This window comes from Copadichromis virginalis, linkage group LG5 (assembly GCF_057382275.1).
Source record: "Copadichromis virginalis isolate Kocher_CV1m ecotype Utaka linkage group LG5, C_Virginalis_male_GT1.1, whole genome shotgun sequence".
In the NCBI taxonomy this organism is placed as follows: Eukaryota; Metazoa; Chordata; class Actinopteri; order Cichliformes; family Cichlidae; genus Copadichromis; species Copadichromis virginalis.
The window spans coordinates 23277876-23298550 of record NC_140622.1 but is presented as its reverse complement, the minus strand read 5'-3'; the positions used below and the strand labels follow the sequence as shown (position 1 = coordinate 23298550).

The 20675-nt window shown below is 37.9% G+C and overlaps 3 protein-coding genes across 8 annotated transcripts; all 3 read right to left on the bottom strand.

Annotated features, from left to right (window-relative positions):
* Nucleotides 1–1175: 1175 nt before the first annotated feature.
* abhd14a (abhydrolase domain containing 14A) lies at nt 1176–6688 on the bottom strand. 2 transcript variants are annotated; one of them, XM_085456835.1, is made up of 5 exons: nt 6291–6688; nt 5292–5572; nt 5019–5134; nt 3052–3287; nt 1176–2800 (listed from the first exon to the last, which is right to left on the bottom strand). In XM_085456835.1, the coding sequence occupies exons 2-5, from the start codon at nt 5552–5554 to the stop codon at nt 2618–2620; spliced, it is 798 nt and encodes a 265-aa protein (XP_085312961.1). In that variant the 5' UTR covers nt 5555–5572; nt 6291–6688; the 3' UTR covers nt 1176–2617. The 2 variants fall into 2 exon arrangements, with proteins under 2 accessions (XP_085312961.1, XP_085312962.1); XM_085456836.1 differs by lacking the exon at nt 6291–6688 and adding an exon at nt 6107–6259.
* A 1506-nt stretch (nt 6689–8194) lies between these two features.
* On the bottom strand, nt 8195–13614 carry hyal2b (hyaluronidase 2b). Of its 4 annotated transcripts, none has more exons than XM_085456834.1 (4): nt 13513–13614; nt 11055–12038; nt 10510–10599; nt 8195–10420 (listed from the first exon to the last, which is right to left on the bottom strand). In XM_085456834.1, exons 2-4 carry the CDS (start codon nt 12006–12008, stop codon nt 10031–10033), a joined length of 1434 nt encoding a protein of 477 aa, XP_085312960.1. In that variant the 5' UTR covers nt 12009–12038; nt 13513–13614; the 3' UTR covers nt 8195–10030. The 4 variants fall into 4 exon arrangements, with proteins under 4 accessions (XP_085312960.1, XP_085312957.1, XP_085312958.1 ...); XM_085456831.1 differs by lacking the exon at nt 13513–13614 and adding an exon at nt 12414–12678; XM_085456832.1 differs by lacking the exon at nt 13513–13614 and adding an exon at nt 12424–12678.
* Nucleotides 13615–17018: 3404 nt separating this feature from the next.
* Nucleotides 17019–19965, bottom strand: tusc2b (tumor suppressor 2, mitochondrial calcium regulator b). 2 transcript variants are annotated; one of them, XM_085456829.1, is made up of 4 exons: nt 19777–19965; nt 18920–19164; nt 17906–18026; nt 17019–17809 (listed from the first exon to the last, which is right to left on the bottom strand). In XM_085456829.1, exons 2-4 carry the CDS (start codon nt 19066–19068, stop codon nt 17744–17746), a joined length of 336 nt encoding a protein of 111 aa, XP_085312955.1. In that variant the 5' UTR covers nt 19069–19164; nt 19777–19965; the 3' UTR covers nt 17019–17743. The 2 variants fall into 2 exon arrangements, with proteins under 2 accessions (XP_085312955.1, XP_085312956.1); XM_085456830.1 differs by lacking the exon at nt 19777–19965 and adding an exon at nt 19279–19639.
* Between the last annotated feature and the right edge of the window lie 710 nt (nt 19966–20675).

Below are 20675 nucleotides of genomic sequence, written 5' to 3'. Positions count from 1 at the left end.
GCGCTATACAAATACAGGCCATTTACTATTACCATTCTTTTCCCTTTAGGGGTCGCTACAGCCGATCATATTCTTCCATCCCGCCCAAGTTCGAGCATCCTCCTCTGTCACATCAGCCCTGTATGTCCTCCTTCACTGCATGCATGGATCATCTCCATGGTCTTCCCTTTTTTCTCCCGCCTGGCAGCTCCATCTTCATAATCTTATGTCCAGTTTACCCACTATCCCTCCTCTGCACATGTCCAAACCATCTCAACGTTTATCTCCAAAGCACTCATGAGCTTTCTCTGATATAAAGGCTTGATTTAAGTAAATTTATTTATTTTACTAATTTACTTATTGAGAGGTTTCTTCCCATATAATTTCCTTTGCATTGTTTTATATCTTGTATGCTTTGAATGTATGTATTACATTTTTAAAATTAAAATACAAATTTAATACCAGACACTTCAGTTGGCATATACATATGTGGATTTATGTGCACATGCAGTCTGTGCATGTACACACATGAATAATTTTGTTCCTTAAATAAATGGCATTGTTTCACTGCTGACTGATATCCTGCTCAGTATCTTTTGCTCCCTGCTTTTAAATCAGATGTCACTCTCAACATGCCAGAAAGGACCAGAAACTCAAGTTGAAACTAGAACTTAAATTGTGAAAGCAGGCTGATTGGTGAGCTACCAGACAGTTACTCATTTAATCGTCTCCATCCTGGTCTGCCACCACCAGCTCGACCTCCTGTCTTTTTGTCAGTATCAGTCTCCAAATCATACATCATAACAGGTCTCACTACCATCTTGTAAATCTTCTCTTGCATCTATTTTTTTGTTGCTCATCTCCACCCACTCCACCCTGCCTGCACTCTCTATTTCACCCCTCTTTTGCACTGTCCATTACTTTGAATGACCAACTAACCAGAGGTATTTCTTGCAGCTCATTCACCTACACTACCTGTGAGATCTATGCGACTTCACCATTCCACCTGCCTCCCTTTCGTTCATTAATTTTATTTTAATTTGGGGCCTGGATAAAAAAAAAAGTACAAAAAATATATACAAGTCACAAATTATATACAGAAAACTTCTACAAAGAAAGTCATATAAATACATCAAGGTTAAGCTTAAGGTTTGTTCCTTCTTAACATGGCAGCATGCTGAATGAAATACACAAAGCACAGATTTTTTTGCCTTTATTTTAAGCAGTGCACGTATTTTCCTTTTTCCATGATTGTCCAAACTCATTGAAAATATATTACATACAACTTCAATATTATATAATACAAGAGTTGGTTTTTAAATTATTTTTACATTGTTAACACTTTCTTTTACTGTTTTTTAAACTCCATTACTTTGAGCATCAAGTGTGTTTGCTTTTGTTTAGCACAGCTTGTGTTTAATGGGAGCCAGAATGGTTACCAGATATTTATAGAAATGCTGTTTGTTAAATGTGAAACTAACAGAAGCTTTCAAATACAGGTGGAAGCAACATTTGCTTATTTACAGTAACCTACATGTCACCCACAAAAATGGTAACAGTCACTCAAACCACATTAAATATTTTTTACATGCAACAGGCGATGAGAAAAACAAGAATCAAAACTCACCACTATACAAGTCTCTGTTTTTTTGTTTTTTTAACAAGATAAGCTGAATTACTCTTGTATTTTTAGGCGGCAAAGGAACTGAAAAATAATGCATTTGTGACATCTGAAATACTACATTGTTAAATGTAAAATTTTAAACACTATTTTCCAAACCACAGAGTGTTGACCTGTCCACGGCGGACACCCCACCTCATCCCCTATAACAGCTATTCCCTTGTCAAAGTTTTTTTTTCTCTACAAGAAATAAGAATTCTGCTGATTTACGTCACTACAGTCAACCACTGATTGGCCGAAAAAAACATCTTCCTGTCTTTTCCTAATCACTATTTCTTGACTTCAGTGGAAAAAGCCATGAAGTAAAAGAAAGATGTGGGGGAGGGCTCGACTGCGTTTACGTTAGACTAATCAATAATGTTACAGCAGATGCTGCTGACGAGCACCTGCTGTGAAACTTTAATGTTTCATGTAGGCTTCCTGTGCCTACACTAAAATTGGATAATGATAATCCTAAAGGCTAAACCTTAGATTTACTTTGATCATCATTTTTAATATAGTTCATGTCTTTCTTCATATATATTTTTTAAATAAATCTAAATTCTTTACAGAGAGAAACAACATAAAAGCTAATTTAGTTACAGCAGCCTAGAGTTCATACGTCGCCTGTAGGTTTATCATAGCCTGTCACTGATGGTTTAAAACATATCAGCAGGTTATGGCATAACATGGAACCTACTGGAGCTGGATTGAAATGGAACCATTTACCTGCATGATTTTTCAGTTATATTTTCATGAAAAATTGGATGGTGTGTCGCTTTGAACTGTGGGTTGGCTTTACCTACTGCCCTTTCACAAAGCATGGTCCAGTGTATCCTATGCTAAAGGAGTTAAAAAAGGAAGCACTGAAGCACTTTCTTTAGTATGTAGAGATTTCAATCAGCTCCTATTATACTTCCAGGTCACTACATTCAAAGAAAAAATGACTATTCCATCCTAGCCCAGGTATTCTGCCACTCATTTCAGTTTGCTGAGGAATTCAATCAATCCTTGGTGAAATTCTCTGGTTTTGTCAATATAGCAGGCATGGCGCGCTCCTTCCAGCTTCAGCACGAAGTGATTTGGGAGTTGTATGAGGTTCTTGTGGGACTGGGCACCCAGATTTGTGTCCTGTGCTCCAAACACAATCAGAGTGGGAGTCTGAAAAGGACACAGGACTAAGAAGTCAAAGAGGAAGACACCCATCCTACAACACATATATATATATATATATATATATGTATATGTATATATATATGTATATGTATATATATATATATATATATATATATAAAAAAAATCGCTAGCCCGACGCCCCGGAGCTAACTTCTTATCTGGTGCGCGTCTATAATACAGTAAGTATTTATAGTCATTGTATTCAGAGATCGCATCATTATTTATGCCTCTCTCACCTGAATATTTTGGTACTGCTGTGCAGAGTAACTCCGGGTCCCAACTGGTGCTATAGGGATAAAACCGTGTAGCTGAGCACTGTTCTTCATGAGAAAGGGGAGGGAGTAATGTCCACTCATCGATGGGCTCAAAAGCACAGCTGCCCTCACCCCCAAAGACTCCATGAACCTTGAAAGGAGATCCACTCGACTTTGGTCAGTCTTCAGAGACTCCGAGTCTGGTGATTTTCCATATCCTTAAAATATATATAAAAGAAGGGGGATATAATTTAAATAAACTTAAATAGATAACACTACAACACTACGCTACATATATTAAAGTTAATTTACACCTAGTGCAAGAAACTCTCACAGGTTTAAGCTGAATTTTTTTTTTAAGTATTTAAAGTTATTCTTCGAGTAATTCTTCGAGCATGCGTAGCACCATCTTGTGAGAGTACAGAATGTGACATCACTGGGTTGGTTGGTTATTGCTAATCGACTGACATTAGTTTGTGTCCGCTAACTAGTGAGAGAACTGATAACAAGGTGGAAAACAAGGGGAAAAAAACTAAAACGTAGTCTAAGGAATCCCTTTTGTGCTGCCCCTGGCTGATAAATGAGTTTTATGTTAATAATAAAATACACAAAAAAAAATAAAAAAATAAAAGATATACTGTTGTCATTCACTCTGTCTCTTAAGCAATAACCGGTTATTCATTGCTGGCTAGCTGGACTGAAATGGGAAAACTGAGACGTTAGCCGTAATGTTCGGTATTGTAGAGTAGTTTATTATTGAGGACTGTGTGCAGGAGAGCCTGTTGGAGTGAGGTGTGCTGGTGGTTCACCGAACCAACAAGCTCAAGTTTTTCTTTACTTTTCCTCATGGTGTCAGGTATACATGTATATATTAAAGTCTGGTTTGTATCAGGGGTTAGGTCTTTTCTTTTTCAAACCACATCTAAAACACTTTACAAGATAACTGGTTACAAAAATAAATAAACCTCCAGGTTAGCCTCCTTCATTTACATTTGTGCTCTTCCTCACTTCTCGTATGAAATAACTCACTCAGTGATATAATGTTTTCAAACTAAAGAGTTTCCACAGCAGTTTTCCGAGAGAACTTCTAAACGCAAAAATCTGAATCAGCTTTAATACATGTCCATTGTAAACAAAGCAATCATTTAGGAATGTGTGCAGAGTGGGATTTTAAAGTGTTTTCCAGCATTCCCTTTTGTCGTTTTAGGTGTTTCTAGTTAATCTGGTTGCTCAGACCGCTTCTCAGTTCACCTTGATTTGGAGCAGAGTTGGAAACTACATGCAAACATCAAATTTCAAGTAAGGCTTGTCCTGCTTACATCAACCCACATTTAAGCCCTTTTCCGAAAGGATGCTGTACTTAATCACAAAGTGAGTACCAACAATCCATATAACATACGTAATCATACATCAGTGCTCATATATCGGCTAGCATAAGTATGATAAACTAGACTGAAGTGAGCTTCAAGGTCTGCGATCATACAATGCAGGTAAAAATATTTTTAACCACAAGAGTGCGCTATTAACTCATGAAACCAGAGCTTGCTAAACCAACTGCACTATTGAATAACTACAAAAATGTGCATGAGAAAACTGCTGTAGCCTACTTTTTACTTTAAATGTATGCTGTCAGTCGACTCATCTCATAAACTCAATACATTAATAAAACTTACTGACTCAATTCTCATTGTGAATATAATTTTGTTTTCATATAACTGAGGAACGGCCAATAGTGTGCAAACTTTGTTTTATTGTTTTACTGTATAATTAAACTTAAGTAATTATTTTGTAACTAATATACTGTGTCCGATAGCAAATACTTGTAATAAGCAAGATGATCATCACTAGTGACACATGAAATTTCCCCTTGTGGGACTAATAAAGGTATATCAAATAAAGGTATATCAAATTCTTAGTGCTTGTGACGTTTGATTCAACTTAAGTTCTACCTGGTAGGTCCATCGCCAAGGCCTGATATCCATTAGTTGCCAGCAGGGCCATGGTACCAAGTTCTTCCCAGGTTTTGGATGTGAAGGCCTGACCATGCAATAAGACAATTTGCAGCCTGCACAAACACATAACTGTGTTAACCGGGATTTTAGAGCAGACACAAACCAATCCTGTGATAATCACCATCGCCATCTGGTTTATTAACTAATTTTGTAAATTGGTTTGATATTAATTAAAACTGGAATGCATGCTATGTCCTCAGATAAGCTCACCTTGGCAGTATCTGCCGTCCAGCTCCATCCACTGGTAAAGCTTCTCGGAAGAACAGCGGGGGGTCTCCAGGCAGCTGTCCGGTGCGAATAGACACATTGATAGTTGGAAGTGGAAGAGGAGGGGTGGCCATTAGCCCCATTTTTTGAGCTTCCAGGGATGGCTCCATGCTGCCCTGGCGAATGGATGGCAGCAGAAGGTAGAGCAGTAACGTGGCCAACAATACCAGGCCCAGAACAACGAGACGATTGCGCAAGAAATTCATTTCCTCAAGATGAAAGATCTAGAGAAAGCGGTAAACAGTAAATTGTTTGAAAGCCCTTCATATTATTCCGGTTCACACAATAGTGCTATTCGTCTGGCACTGTATAAATGGATGAAAGGACTAGTACCCAGACCTGTGGTTTTACCTGCACAATATGTGGTTACAAATTGCAAACTTCACCTGTATTGTTAAAGTATTTACTGTCACATTGCTGATAAACACAGCTGATTTTCATCTTCACATATAATAAATAGAACTGACTGGTAACATTTTTAATGTAAAGCTACCAAAAAAGTGTTTGTTGCTTGGCAGTTCTTCACTTAATTAGGTGGACATTAACATTTAGAAGTGAATTGGTTTTCCTTAAAAGATTGAAGGTGAGATCCTTTGGAAACAATCATCTAAATGCAAGCTGAGACAGACTGCAAATGAATAATCCTTGCACACCCCGCATGAGACACTGTTCACTCTAAAGGTGCTTAATAAATGTCAATTGGACAAAAATGTTTGGGGACGGGTGGATTTGCAAGGTAACAGAATGAACAAACAAACCTAGATACAGCCAGGATTAGTGACTCCAATTGTTTGGTGCTGCAGTGCAAAACAGTAAGACGACCAATATAATCGAGCCAAATGAAAATGACAGCTAGCACCAGCTAATTGTATTGCTCCGGTACTAGCTAAACCCGCACAATGGGACGCAGCGGGAGGCGACCTGCATTATGCAGCAACATACCGACACAGAGGAGGTAATTAAACACGTTCAGTGGCGGAGGGGCGAGGCTTTCTTCTCTATCGTCATCGTCCTCGGCGTTGCTGGTTGCCAGTGATGGGAAATGTTGCTGAAAGGCTTCGGTTCGCTGCTCGTTTGGATGGCTAATTTAGCTTTTCAAAGTGAGAGGAGAAATTGTACTTAAACACAGATGCACATCTTTATTCTTCTAACAAAGTAAAACCAATTACCCGGTCAATGAACGAGTGGTTGCCGATAAACTCAAAGTAGACGAGATATTAACCAACAGACGAGAAAGACAGTAGCGCAAACGCATTCTAAAGAATTTTTGTCCGATATAAATTAAATCTACCACGATTTTAAACCGACTTTTTCTCGTCGGAGCACTTTAAGAGCTGCACACAACACTAATCTCAACGGCACTTCCCGTTGAAAGTTTCTTTCCCGAAAGCGAAGATGTGAATTATTTTTGTTTTTTAAAGGTTTTGGATACTTGGTTTACTTTTAGAAAATGAACCTAACAAAGCTTGCAGAAATAAAAATTAAATAAAACAAAATAATAATAAATGTAAAGTGTAACTGAGCGCTCAAAAGAATGTTAAGCTCTAAAGTAAAATGCAGTACACGCCATTTATCCCAGACGCTGTATAAAACCTACAACCTATAACAAGATAGACTGGCATATAAGTACAGTATTTTTTCCAATAAAATAAAACACAATATGACAAAAAAAATATCTCAAGTAAAATTTTTACAATAATATTTTTTTAATATTAAATAAGTAAAAAAATAAAATAAATACTGACTATAATATATTAGGATGATGTTATAAGGTAAAACATCTCAAGATAATTAAAGTAAAAATAAAACAGGATAAAAACATAGCAAAAAAAATAAAATAGAAAAAAAAAATAGCATTATAAAATTGAAAAAAGAAAAAGATGAAGCCATAAACCAAAGTCATTTCTCTGAAATCTAATTCAAATGTCTACCTGGACACCCCCAAACTCAAGACCATACTTTTAGTACTATCTCACATCAAACTTAACTCTTTAAATCTTTATGACATTTTTTATGTACTTGAACCGCAAGTCAATTGTGATAGGCTGTCCTAAAAAAAGGTATTTCATGCACAACCAGAACTTGTCATTTCTGTTAAAAAATATTCCATACTAAGAATTCACTTGTGTTCTTATATGAATTAAAGCACAGTGGTGGAGGGGTGTTGATTTGGGTTTGTTTTGGTGCCACAGGACCTGACTATAATAAACCGTATTAATCCAAACATTGAGTCAACCATGAACCTCAATCTAATTTAAATGCTGTTGTGAGACCTTAAGAGTGCTGCCTGTAAATGAAGGTATGAACTGAAGCAACCATGTAAAGAAAAGTTTCCCAAAATTCCTCAATGATGTGACAAACTGTTAAAGTCACACAGAACACAGAAAATGCTTACTTCAAGTGACTGCTGCTAAAGGTAGCTCTAAAAGCTCTTTTTCATATGACTTTGCGCTCAGAATCTCCCTGACAAAGCAGAACCTCCTTTCTGCTAAGAGTAAGGAAATAACAGACAAAGAAATCATATATAAAGACATTTTAATAATGTAATTCTCTAATGCAAAAGACAAATATGAAATTTTTAAATACAGAACACTTTGATTTTGTTAATTTGCTTTGAAACAATAACCAGTACATTTCAGTTACATTATTTATATCTTAATATTGAACATAATTACTGATCACAGAATCACAAAATCTGCTTTAAATAGTTAAAAACGTTCTTCTTGTTCTCGTTCTAGTCAAGTTTTACCGTGCAAGATCTTTATTTTTGTGCTTTTTGCATACTATTTGAAATAATATGTTGAGAAACATTTGCTGTAGAAGAATATCATGTTTATTATTTAAAAAAAAAAAAGACTTAAATTTTTTTGGATACTTCTTAAAAAAATAAGATGAAAGCTGATGGAGAGAGATAACAACCATCGAGGCAACCCTTTGCTTTTCAGCAAGATTCACAGTGAAACAGAGTATTTCCAATGTGACACATTACACGCGAAAAGCCACTATAGCACTGTCATGCACTGACAGTATTCACTCAGTTTTGTCCCTCACGACATGTAATGACACCCAGTCCAACTCTGCATGAAAGTAAAGTGCAGAACTTGAAGACCTATGCAATATAAGTACATATAACATCACGATTCAACACCAGCTGTGCAATTCTGAGACTACCGTGTTTGTGAAAAACCACCTGCTGGCTTCTTTCATAACTCATTTTAGCTACTGAAACTAGTACCTACTGTATAAAACATGCAACTGCTCAGCTATATTGGGAACAAACAATTCTGAACTTGTACCTACAGTAATTGCTGTTCACACAGTATCACCGGCAAGATCCTTGACACAACATTTTTTTTCAGTCGGCTAATATTCAGTTAGACAGTTGCAAACAATTTCAAAGCAATCCTATACATTTGGTTATGAATGGAGCGAACATATAGCCTATTCCAGTACATCAGACACAAGCTGAAATCAGCTATAATCAGTTATATTGAACTTTTAGCTGCTCCCTGCTTTCAGGGGTCGCCACAGCCGTTAGCTCCACGTTTGACTTGGTAGATTTTTTATACCGGATGCCCTTCCTGATGAAACGCTAAAGCGATCCGTTTTGTCTTCCCAGGATCAAACTGGGGGCTATTTGGCTTGTTGGGCAAATGTGTAAACTACAGTCAGTTATAGTGTCAAGTTGTGTTTAAATTGCCAGTCTGATATATTTCCTAATGTTTTATGACCTGTTTTCACAGTGATATCCATTTAAGTTGATGGATACCTTGTAACGTGTATGTATTTGCTCTGCACTGTTCGGTTATAATAAAATTGTTAGCCATGATGGAGTTTATATCAATATAAAGCAAGGACATAAAGACTGCAACTGCAAAAGAGAGCTGGTTTCAGCCCTGTTAAGGCACAATATTGAACTGAAAACAAGCAGGTCCATCCTTGATGTTTCTCTAAGCAAAAAAATACAAAAGAGATTTAAGACTGGCTTGTATTTCATTAATAAGACACTTAAGAGCTTGATATTCATACTATATAATACTATTGTAATGTAGTGTCTGTTTTGCCATGAGGCACCAATAACCTGTAAATATGTGTGCGTCTGTTCCCTTTTATCCACTTTTTCTACTTTAAGCCATGTGTTGTTGTTCTGATGTTAAACCAATCATAAAAAAAGCTTTCAAAAATAGATATCTTTGGCTTCTCTTCACTATGGAGACAGTAAAACATTTACACTAAGGTCCTGTAAAGCTACTCAACATCCATTTATCTGGTGATTACTTTGAGAAAAGACTGATTTTAGGCATGATTTTCTACAAGGTAATCTTGGTGGTAGGACATTCATTTCAGCCCATTGTTATAATGATGGATTGCATTTATATAGCGCTTTTCTAGGCACCCAAAGTGCTTTACAATTCCACTATTCATTCACTCTCATGTTCACACACTGGTGGATGCAAGCTACAGCTGCCCTGGGGCAGACTGACAGCAAGTTGTTGCTGCAACTTGCTACCCACAGATATTTATGTTCCATCGGTCTGCATGCCAGGACAAAAACAGCTTGGGGAGGTCTCAGATTACTTGGTATTGTCAATGCATCAATATAATTTCCATATTTATGCATAAAAGTCTAAACTGTCCACTTCTAGGCTCGCTGAAACAGTAAATAGTTAGTCTCTGTTTCCTCAATGTAGAAGAGTAAGGAGTCCGAGCGGAAGTAAAAGGCAAAGAGGCCAAGTCCCTAATACAGAGGAGGCTCTATTGGGCTCTTTTTCTTTCAAAGTACAGTCATCACCCCTGTACCCACTGTAGCACTGGCACTGGAAGTGCTTGTGGAAAAAAGTCTTCTCAGTTTGGCTGAGCATTCCTGTAACCTTGAACTGGCCACTCTGACTAGTTATCTTGTGTGTTGAAGGGCTGAGATGCAGATATATATCGCTGTCCAATATTCTGCGAAAACAGCGGCCGCTGAAATTACATAGCACATGACTGCAGTGCTCTGCTGCTGTGGACACATTGAGCAGGTACCGACCCAGCGGTCCCTTAAGATAATCATTTAGGGTTGAGCAGTTGGCCTGGAAGACAAAAAAGAAACGTTAACTTGACTTGCCACTAATCACCAAGCAGTTCAGCATCAAAGAAGCATAGAAAATACTGTTCTTACACTGCTGCTTGCATGAGAGGTGTCGCCCCAGAAGATTACACCTGCAGCTCCAAGTGCAACACTCTCACCAATTGTGGAGACCAAATCTGTCTAAAAACAAAAACAGTTCAGGGCTGTTCAGTGAAATCATACAGTAACCTGTGTTTTAGTAGGACAGTCAAATATACACACATTTTATATCCAGTACTAATGTCTAGTTGCCAGTTGAATGAGATTTCCTAACACCTGTATATGGAAGGTGTAAGTGACTATAAATACTGATTTAATTTTATAATAACTCCACCAAAGAATTAAAATTGAGAACCTGAAGATGATTGTGGTGAAGGACAACAAATTGGTGTGTCTCCGTCAGAAACAGATGGTATAGTTTTATTTTTTAAAAAGTATATTTATGTTCATCAAATTTAGGCTAATGTTGGCTTTGTTTGCTTGTGTGTTGTTGCATAATGTAAATATAATAATAATAATGATGATCTAAATTAAATCACACTTGTATTGATCAAAGTGTAATCGTCTTGTATAAAATGCTGTTCTAGCCAACTAACCTCAGTTAGGAGAGTCGTTTGACTGATATAGGTAGGTCGGGTGTAAACATAAACAGGACGTGCTAATCCATCCCCAACAGATGCCAGGCGCATTGCCTCCTTCACCCTGTTCCGGACAAAAAGGCGCCCTTGGCTCGTTGAGCGTAGCACAGGTTCCATGTATACTGACGGGAAAAGTGCTGTACATTCCATCCACAACCAGTTGAGATGATTATTGCGGTCCACCTCCACTGAAGGACAGTGGCCTGTGTAGTTTTGCAGACCATTCTTGTTGTAGTCATGGTTGTAACAATCTGGAAACAGGTAGAAGCCCCACAGCTGATTGGGCCTCATATTCTTGGCCAGTTTCAAAGTCTCCTGCATGAATCTTTGAGCCGATAGCTCAAATTCTTGTTCTGCAACTTTCTCCACTTGTTTTGAGGTCCATGTAGGGTTCTTTTTGGCTATCATTGCATAGGATTTATTTCGATAGATAAGTTTAGCATCCCAATTTCTGACCCATATAGGACGCCACTCCTCCCAGTCAATAACAGCCAAACCTTTTGCCCCTGGCACTTTTATGTATTTTTTAAGGCCTTCGGGCATCTTTTTTGAGTGCTCAGTGAGGCTGACAAGCTGTGGAAGGCCTCCATTCACCGCACTGCCATCATGCTTATAATAGGGATACAACCCAAGACGTTCCTTATAGAAGATTGTAAGGTTTTGCCCCACAAAGCCCTCATTGGGGGTCGCTACAATGTCAAACTGGCTCAAAGATAAGGTTACTCTATGTCGTGGTTCACACTCCTGTGTTGGGGCATTCCAGGCAAGAAGAACTGGCTTCTGGGTATATAATGGCCTTCTTGTCTGCTTTATTTCTGCAGAACAAAAGGCTGTCCACGATGTAAACACAGTCAGAAGCAACCAGGGCAGCTGGCCAGTTGTGGTGAAGAAAGGGTGAAATGCAGCCTCCATGGTTACAGCTCACCCTTCACCCCTCTTTGTCTGTAAAAGACAAAGCAGTTTTGTTAAATTCAGCCAAAACCTAAACGAAATAGTTCAAATCTATTTATAATCTATTATCTATATATTTAGATATATAGATATGGAAATCGTTCGCAAGCAAAGCTCGCTTGCTTTGCTCACGAAGGTTTCTGTGAGCTATTACTACATTATTACCTCATTACTCATTTGTATTTTCAAATAATACCAAATAAAGTCATACAAAAAAACTTCCTCTATTCTTCAGGAAGGAAATTAAAACTACTTTTACTTACTTTGAAAATAGTTGTGGGAAGCTAGCTAAATAGGCTACTGGTAAACATGTAATGTTAAAATATATATATACACACATATATATACTTTATATAAATACATTACCGAACGTTACCTCGCCGTTAGCTCAAAGTTTCATTGAAACGGACTACCGTGCTAAGTTAGCTAACGGCTGTCTTCTTCGTGTCCATTCTAACCTGTTCCGCTGAAGCCGAGAAGTTAAGTTTATTCCATTCATGTAATCGTCGGGTAAGTTATTTTCCACTGCCCTGCCATGTGAGGAATAACCTCACTTTTTTCTATGCATATCGATGACTACTAATTAATCAATTCTCCCAGACCATGGCAGGAGTGGTGAGTTGAGCAACAACAGTTCATTGCATTTACTTCCTGAGTAGGGGGGTGTTCAGTTATTGAAAGACGTATTTTATCCGCGTTTTCCCGTTTATCTTCCCAACAGTGTTCCCATCATTTCACATTACTTTACAGAATAAAAATATTTCACCATGATCACAGCTTCATATGGCTTGAATTTGAGGGTAAATGTACATAGCAGTAAAACCTACCCCCCTCCTCGTGAACTAATATCAAGTTAGCCTGTTCTTCGAGTTCTGCCCTGAAGGAAGTTTCACTGATAAAAGCGAATCTTAGATTAAAATCTAGTGTTTTGCTCCTGATTTAGATCTGATTATCACCCTAACCTGAATGGATGAACTGCAGCACTCGGAAGTGGAATGGAAAGGTTATTTTGCTTCCTTTTGTTTAAACAAGAGCTTAATAAATGCAAACTAAAAAATATTAACTATACGTAAGTTTTTGCTTAAAAAAGTCTAGTATCCATGATATAGTGTATTTAAATCGATATGCACTATAGATGATTGATGCATTTTCATCAACTAGCTTAAATGACCTGCAGATCACACTAAACTTTGGAAATGGTGACCTCTCAGGTTTATAGGCTTAGTTTGTCACTTTTACAGTGAGGTTGATTTGAATTGTTAGGCAGTGTAGAGCGAGAAAAACTCTCATGTCTCATCTCATGTGCCCCTGCATTAAAATAAAATTGATAGCATCAGTTATACATCTCAAGATATTTTTTAAACATTTTTTTAAACACTAAAAAGTGCTATGCCACTGCTGTGAATACCTTCAATTTCTTTTTAAAACTGTCATTTTTTAAAAGAGTAGTAATTATGTGTCTTACCAGCAGTCTTTTCTTTTACTTTATAATCTCCAAATGAAAGTGGATCAATCAAGCTGTCCACTTGTTAAAAATAAATACAGCTCAGTCCTTGTGCTCTGTGCCAAGAGTCTAGAAAGTTCTCCTAAGAGATCTGTCTAACAGAGGATACAAAAACAGTTGTTCATTGCTATTTAAATGTCAAGGAAACCCCACCTCTTAACCACTAAGTTGCACACGCAAGTACAAACCCCTCACTTTATATTCTTACCTGGTCTTAATTTTAAAGCGTGGTAGTTAATATAGGAAGCTACTTTCATCACTAAAACTCAGTGGTGTGACTTTACTTCTCAAACAGGATTTTTGCCTGCTGGGTCTTACATGAATCAAGTGTAAATTTTACATGGGTAGGCCACATTCACACAAACACATTGGGTTTTGCAAAACAATACATAATCCAGTGCGAGGATCCTAATATATGTTGTCAGGATCATGGTAAGTAATATCACAGTAATTTAATACTTACTGTGACACTTGGAGACACACAGGCTGCTCCCTTTCAGCTAATTAAATCAGATTACTGTAAGTGGTGGGTTCCTGCTAGGCTGCATCTGAACATAGTTTTCAGTCTCCTCTGTGAGAAACAGGAGTCTGAGACCTCTTTCTCAAAAAAAATGTATGCAATCTATATGTGTCCTCCTGAGCTGTCAAGAAGACAGCCTGAGCTTTTTGTTTGCAGTGATTTGACCAACATACAACACTGACTTTCTTCAAAGTGACCGGCATTGCAGCTTCCACTTTTTATAGCAACAAAGGAGATTAACTCATGTCTTTGCAGATATTATCTTTGTGTTGCTAAAAATGTTCTTCTATCTTAAATATGAGATTAACATCAACTTAGTACTGAAATAGTACTATAAACAGCAGGAGTCCCGTTTTCAACCTACGCCCATACTTCAGGAAGCAGAATGCTGAGTGAGACAGAAAGGATTGTACTCAAAATTGTAGAAGGGGAGTCAGATGTATAAGTATCAGGGGAGGAGGTGGAGAAGGGCCAGACGCTAGAGCATGAAGGTGAGAGCTCAGAGAAAGACAGCAGCTTTCGAGGAGCCTGAGCAGGAACAAAGTGACAGCACCCACCATCCATTATGAATACAAATAAACATTTAGTCTAGAGCTCTAAGATTTTTTAGCATTGCAATATGTAGAAGTGAAAATTAGAGCCTTTTTAGTTTAACACACACACACACACACGCATAAATTCTGTTTAAAATCAGCTAAAACGGTAATTTCTTAAACTGTTTATTCTGTTGATTTGTTTATTTAATATGTGTCCAGTAAACTCTACCTCTCCTTTATCAGTCAGAAGACTAAAGATAAAACTGTAATTTTTGAAATAATATGTTTGTTTATGTATTAGGGAGGCACCCCATTAGCATCGTTCTAAAGCACAGCTAGTCTTAAATACATTTGGTTAATAGGATATTTGCTGTATTTAAAGTTGATGTATTTAAAAGTATAAAATAATGTAAAAGTTGTTTTTTTTTTGTTAAAGCTTTTGAGTTTTACTTTTTTACTTTACACTTTACAGAGTTTCTGGTCCCTGTTTTGATCTTATTATTTTGCTGGTATTGTTTCTCCTTCTCATCACTGGGCTTGTTCCTTCTGTCTTCCACTCTGTCTGTATCATGTTTAAGTCTTCCTGTCTCGTAGCATTTATTACTTCCACCTGTCTTTTTTGTGCCTCGTGTCATGTCGCTCATCAGTCCGCAGAATATAAAAATAGTCCTGTCCTCATTTTTTGCCCTTGTCAGACTGTTTCCCGTTGCATTCGGTGCCTCTTTCCACACATCTTGATAAGAACATTGTTGAAACTGTGTTTTTCTTTTTCACAAAATGTATTATTCCAAAAGAGCATTTTTTAATGTCCACCAGAAACTCCAAGTAACATGTAACACTTTGCCGCTTGTGACCTCTGATTGTTATTGTGTCTGGTTTTCAGCAATAACAAATGAAATGTAAACTAGACTGAGGTGCACGTTTTCCACTTAATCAGAATCCACCCAGTTATTTTCCACAATCTGAGTTATCGACTCTTTCCTTTGAAAATAGTTTTTATAGAAGAACTCATCAACATGCTTATAACAACAAAGCACGTTTTCATTCTTGACCTTCATAACCCAATTGTGCTATTACTTACACCTTAAGAAAAAGCTGTCAGATATATCTATTAGAAGGTGGAATAATTTAAATACTCCTTTAAAAAGACAAAAGAATATATTGACATTACTGCATGGCTTAAAATGTCATGTGACCTGTCAGCAAAACCAGAGGATATGTGGTTTGCTGAGTCAATTTCATTAATCCTGAGACTGCAATTCACCTTGTGGCCTTTTATATTTGTTCAGCTGTGAGAAAATAAACAACAAAAAAGTAATAACATGGCATGTCTTCCCCAGACTGAAAACAGTACGTACCCACAGAGGGGGCAGGGGGAAAGCCCAAAGACTGCAGCAGAGACACTTCATAAAAGCAATAAAGTGTAGTGGATTTTGGCACTAAACTCTTTATCCTCTAAGAAGAGCAATATTAGACAGCTTTGTCAAAAAACCCTTTCCCATGGTGACTGCATTGATAGTCTTTACTTCTGTCTTAACTTCATCCATAACTCATTAGCAGATGCTCTTATACACGCTTTACTTCCAAGTGCTGGTTTGCCATCGCAATTTCCTCTACAAGTGCCTAACTTCGTTGTAGGTGGAGGTCAAGAGCGACATTTGAAATACACATCCACCTTCTGCTCACTCCTGTGTTTAAAAACTCTGTAAAAAGATTCAACTGCCTGTTATATAAAGGATTATTTGGCAAATAGTTTCTATGAGCTTTGAGAGTTATATAAAAGTTCATCTTTCTTTAAATAATTGACTCTTTTACTGAAGTCAAATTCAAACAGGATAGCAAAGCCTTGGCAAGTCAAACTACTGAAAACTTAAAAGTACTCCAATCCAATCCTCGAAACTTGAAATATTTTAAAACCTTTAATAACATAATTTAATGTGATTACTTGTATTAAAACTCGTGAAAAATGCAGTGTCCACCAGGGCCAGACTGATGGCTTTATAGTCATGACTCCACATTCCCAGAAGGCACCTGAATAGTTTCCAAGATTAGTTGATGCCATTCCCATGCAGGTCTAAATTCCAAGAGCCAACCACATTACAAATGTCAGGTGTGGTTACCATATATGGCAGGGGCTTTAACCCCCTCCCGTTGCTAGAAGATCTTAATTTCCCACCATGACCTCTGTGTAATTAAACTGTAGTTATCTATCCATCACTGTTAATAGAAACCCAGACGACTGTCTAGGGCCAAAAAAAGCACAAAAGATTAACACGAGTGTCCATGTTAATCTTCTTTTGTCTTCACTGCTCTTACTGATTTTTACTGGAATATTTCATAATGAACTGTGATTATGTGAAGTTACGGTACATTGAAATGTTCATCTGTAAAGTTTGGATACAGAAAAGGAATGTGATTTAATTCAGCATTTTATTTTGTAATTAAAAAACAGTTATAATAAATTAAAAGTTAAACATTGTATGTCAAACCAGCAAAGAAAACAACAGGATCTGTCATTAGACTCACTGCTGCGATGCACATCTTGTGGCTCTGAGGTCACTGAAGCCAGTCCTTCCAACATTAAATTGTGACATTAAGGGTTTGTGAGCCACTGATTGTCAACTCATTGGGCTGTCCCATAAGTAGATCCTGTTCCATGCATAATGAAGCGAGTCATAATGTCAAAAAACGTAAGTGTGCACTGGCAACTTTTCAACTCTTGCTCAGACCCCTTTGGAGGGAAGAACATTACATTCTCCTTCAGCTCTTTGAGTTTTATAAATCAAACCAGAAGACAATCTACTGCTAAATATTCAGGCCTCAGTCATGTGTCATCCCAAATCTGCACACAGTCACACTTACATGCACACAAACCAAGATCTGTAAACTGATTTTCCCCAGCTTGGCACCATTCTAGATCCCTACTGGTGACCTATTTTGTGTCTTAACTGCACACAAGCCAAAAACAGATCACATGCAGAGGCTCAGCACACAATGCATCAGCCTGTCCACATAAGGGCATCAAATATATCAAGAGATCATGTTATTTTGAAAGGTGGTTCGGGCTTCCATCTGCAGTGGAAGCCGAAGGACGGAGTTGACACAGTGGCTAGTCCGAGACGCTCCTCAGACATTGTCAGGCTTCACAGATGACAACTGGGAAATCTACATGGATGCACGGATGGTCCAGCTTTATAATTCCCTGTGAGGACACGAGAAAATAAAACGATTTGGACATATGCTACAGAGATCTGGTATTAGTGTGTAAAGTCTTGCTTTAAAATCTTAATTTCCTCACCTGAGGTGTGAGGTTTTTCTGAATCTTCTTCAGCTTCGCTTTTTTACGGCCGTTTCTTGTCACAATCGTCTCTTCGTAGAACTCATGGGCCAAGTCACCGTCTTCATCAAAGAACATTGAGCTGGAGCAAAGACACAAAATTACTTGCGCACAGTAATTATTTTTAATACACACAAGCTAGCTTGCTTCTTACGCACGTATTGTGTAAATATTTCTGGTCCACATACTCTAATTTGTGTACCACAAAGAACATCCACATAAGTGTGGTTTTAAGATGTCAAACTTAAGGTGTCTGAATACACCTTAAGCCACTTCCCATTCATGCGTGATGTGCAAAAAGAAGAAGAAAGAAAGAAAGAAAGAAAGAAAGAAATGTTGGCTAAAATGAAAACAGTGTCTTCCTGTGGGTTAAACGGCTGGTTTTAAAAGGTTAACAGTGTGAGGGGGGAAAAAAAAAAACAAAACAAAATGAAAAGCAAACAACCAGATCAGTGTAAAAGTGGTGCGTAAGAGGGTAGTTAAAACCACTACAGGTCTGTTAAAGTCTGCTTGTGTCCAGTCTAAATACAGTGTGGAGAATCAAAATAGTGGACACATTAGCAGGAAGAACAACCTCAGCTGATCTGGTGTGATTCACTGGTTAAACACCATAAATCTTAGGACTTTTTCTCTCTCAATAGTGTTGGCCAAAGGTGAATGTGTAACTCTGTTTTCACCGAAAACATTTTTACAAAGAACATTTTCAACCATTCTTTACATTTCCCCCCCTTCGAAAGAACACACTGTATCACATTGCTGTTAAATATTTTCAAAATCTTTGCAAAATCATCACACACATACATCGCCCAGTTTAAATAAGGCTGGACAACATGCATGAAACAATCCTTTTCGAGCACTGCTTTTGAGTTGGAACCTCAGTCTACTCAAAAACCCACAGACTGCTAATTAAAAACGACACAAGTCAACAACAATGTCATAAATGAGTGTCTTGGTGTATGACGACATTACATTTACCTTCTTCTTGTAAAGACAAAAGGAGTGGCACCCGGGAAACTTCGAACTCTTGCCAGTGTCTGCTCATTTCCATCTTTGGTTGGATCGTCTGAACTACCTGAGCCAGAAAAAGGCCAAAATCCTTTGGATTTGGAGCCGCTACCTCCCATCTTCAGCTGCAGCACATTATTTTCTCGGGTCCCGAGGCTGCCAGTGGTGCTACAGTGTTACTGTACAAGATGAAATGTGCCTTCAGGGTGTGACACCTGTGAAAAGTGGCAAATAAAGGGTAGCTTTAGCTGCTTTCAGGCAAAACATAATGGCACGTATTGATTTATTTAGTCATTTTTACAAAATGCTACTTTAAGAAAGGCCGAGACCTGACTTTTCTTTAAACAAGACAAGTCCGGACTGAGTTCAGTTATGATCATTTTCTGCTGTAGGCCAGAAGCATGACGGTGCTAGAATAACACAGCAGCCAAAAATCACGCACGCAGTCACGCTTCTGTGTCACGAATTACAAATGGTTAGATATGGAGTTTAAATCAAACACAACAACATGAATATCTGCTTCTATCTGTCTAGTAGAAGACTCGGTAACATTTTGAAGCCATAGCAGTTAGCTAGTAAGCCTTTCCCGACACCAAGATCAGTTTGTCACCAGTGCTGAGAAACTTATCCCGGCTGCGCTAATCGTAGCTGCTTTTATGTCACTTTATGTACCGTCTGCTAACATCACCATTAGCTTTTATACTAGCATTAGCCAGGTCAACATGTTCCTAAACAAAATAACATTTACTGACGTCGCCATGGGCTAGCATGGACTGATTTAACAGTTCGTGCTGTTCCTCGTCGCTTTAGCTTAGCGGAGCACATACCTAAATTGCGCAGCAGTGTGCTCGTAGGTAAGAATTTCTCTTTGATGAATTTATGTTACTGGCTCGCTAATTCTGTACAAGCACAGACCTCATATCACACAAAGCTACGCTAAGTTGTTTATGCTATCTGACGGCCACGTTCTTCTTCTGTCCTTTCCCTCTGAAGCTTGGTGCAGAGACGCTGTGGTGAGCTAACGCCATCACATGGACAGGAATATAATAGTACTAGTGACTTGTCCGTTTTGATCTCATGTTGGGCCGAAACTAGTGAAACTGTCCCTTTTTTCAAGTGTATAGAATTTTAACTACACATTTAATTCCTCAGATAGCTTAATATTAAAAAAGAAGTGCTAATTCAACAGCACCTCTCTGTTTTTTCTACATAATAAAGAAATGCTGCTGTAGTAGATGGGGGAAAAAAGATCAGCACGATTCTTTGGGATTAAACTATAAGAAGTAAATGTGCCAAATTACATAAATCTATAACTGAATTACTTTGGTGTAGTATGACCAAGATGGAGGTCTTCATCAATAGGAAAAGCTGGAAAACCTATCAAAATAAAACTAAAAGTCCAAAATTTATGTTCTCTGCATTTTCCAAAGCCAAACTTTGGGACAGATTGGAGTCTTTGCTGGTCCCCCATGTCTTCTGTTTGACACCCGTGCTCATGAGCCAATAGTATAGCCACCCCTTGCCACATATACAGTTATTGGACACTTTACTACACCTTATTAGTACCAGGCTGGACTCCCTTTTGCCTTCAGAACTGCCTTAATTTTTCATGGCACTGATTCACCAGAAACATTCCTCAGATTTTGGACCATGTTGATAACATCACGCAGTTGCTCCTGATTTGTCAGCTGCTCAACCATGATTTCAATATCCAGTTACACCACAT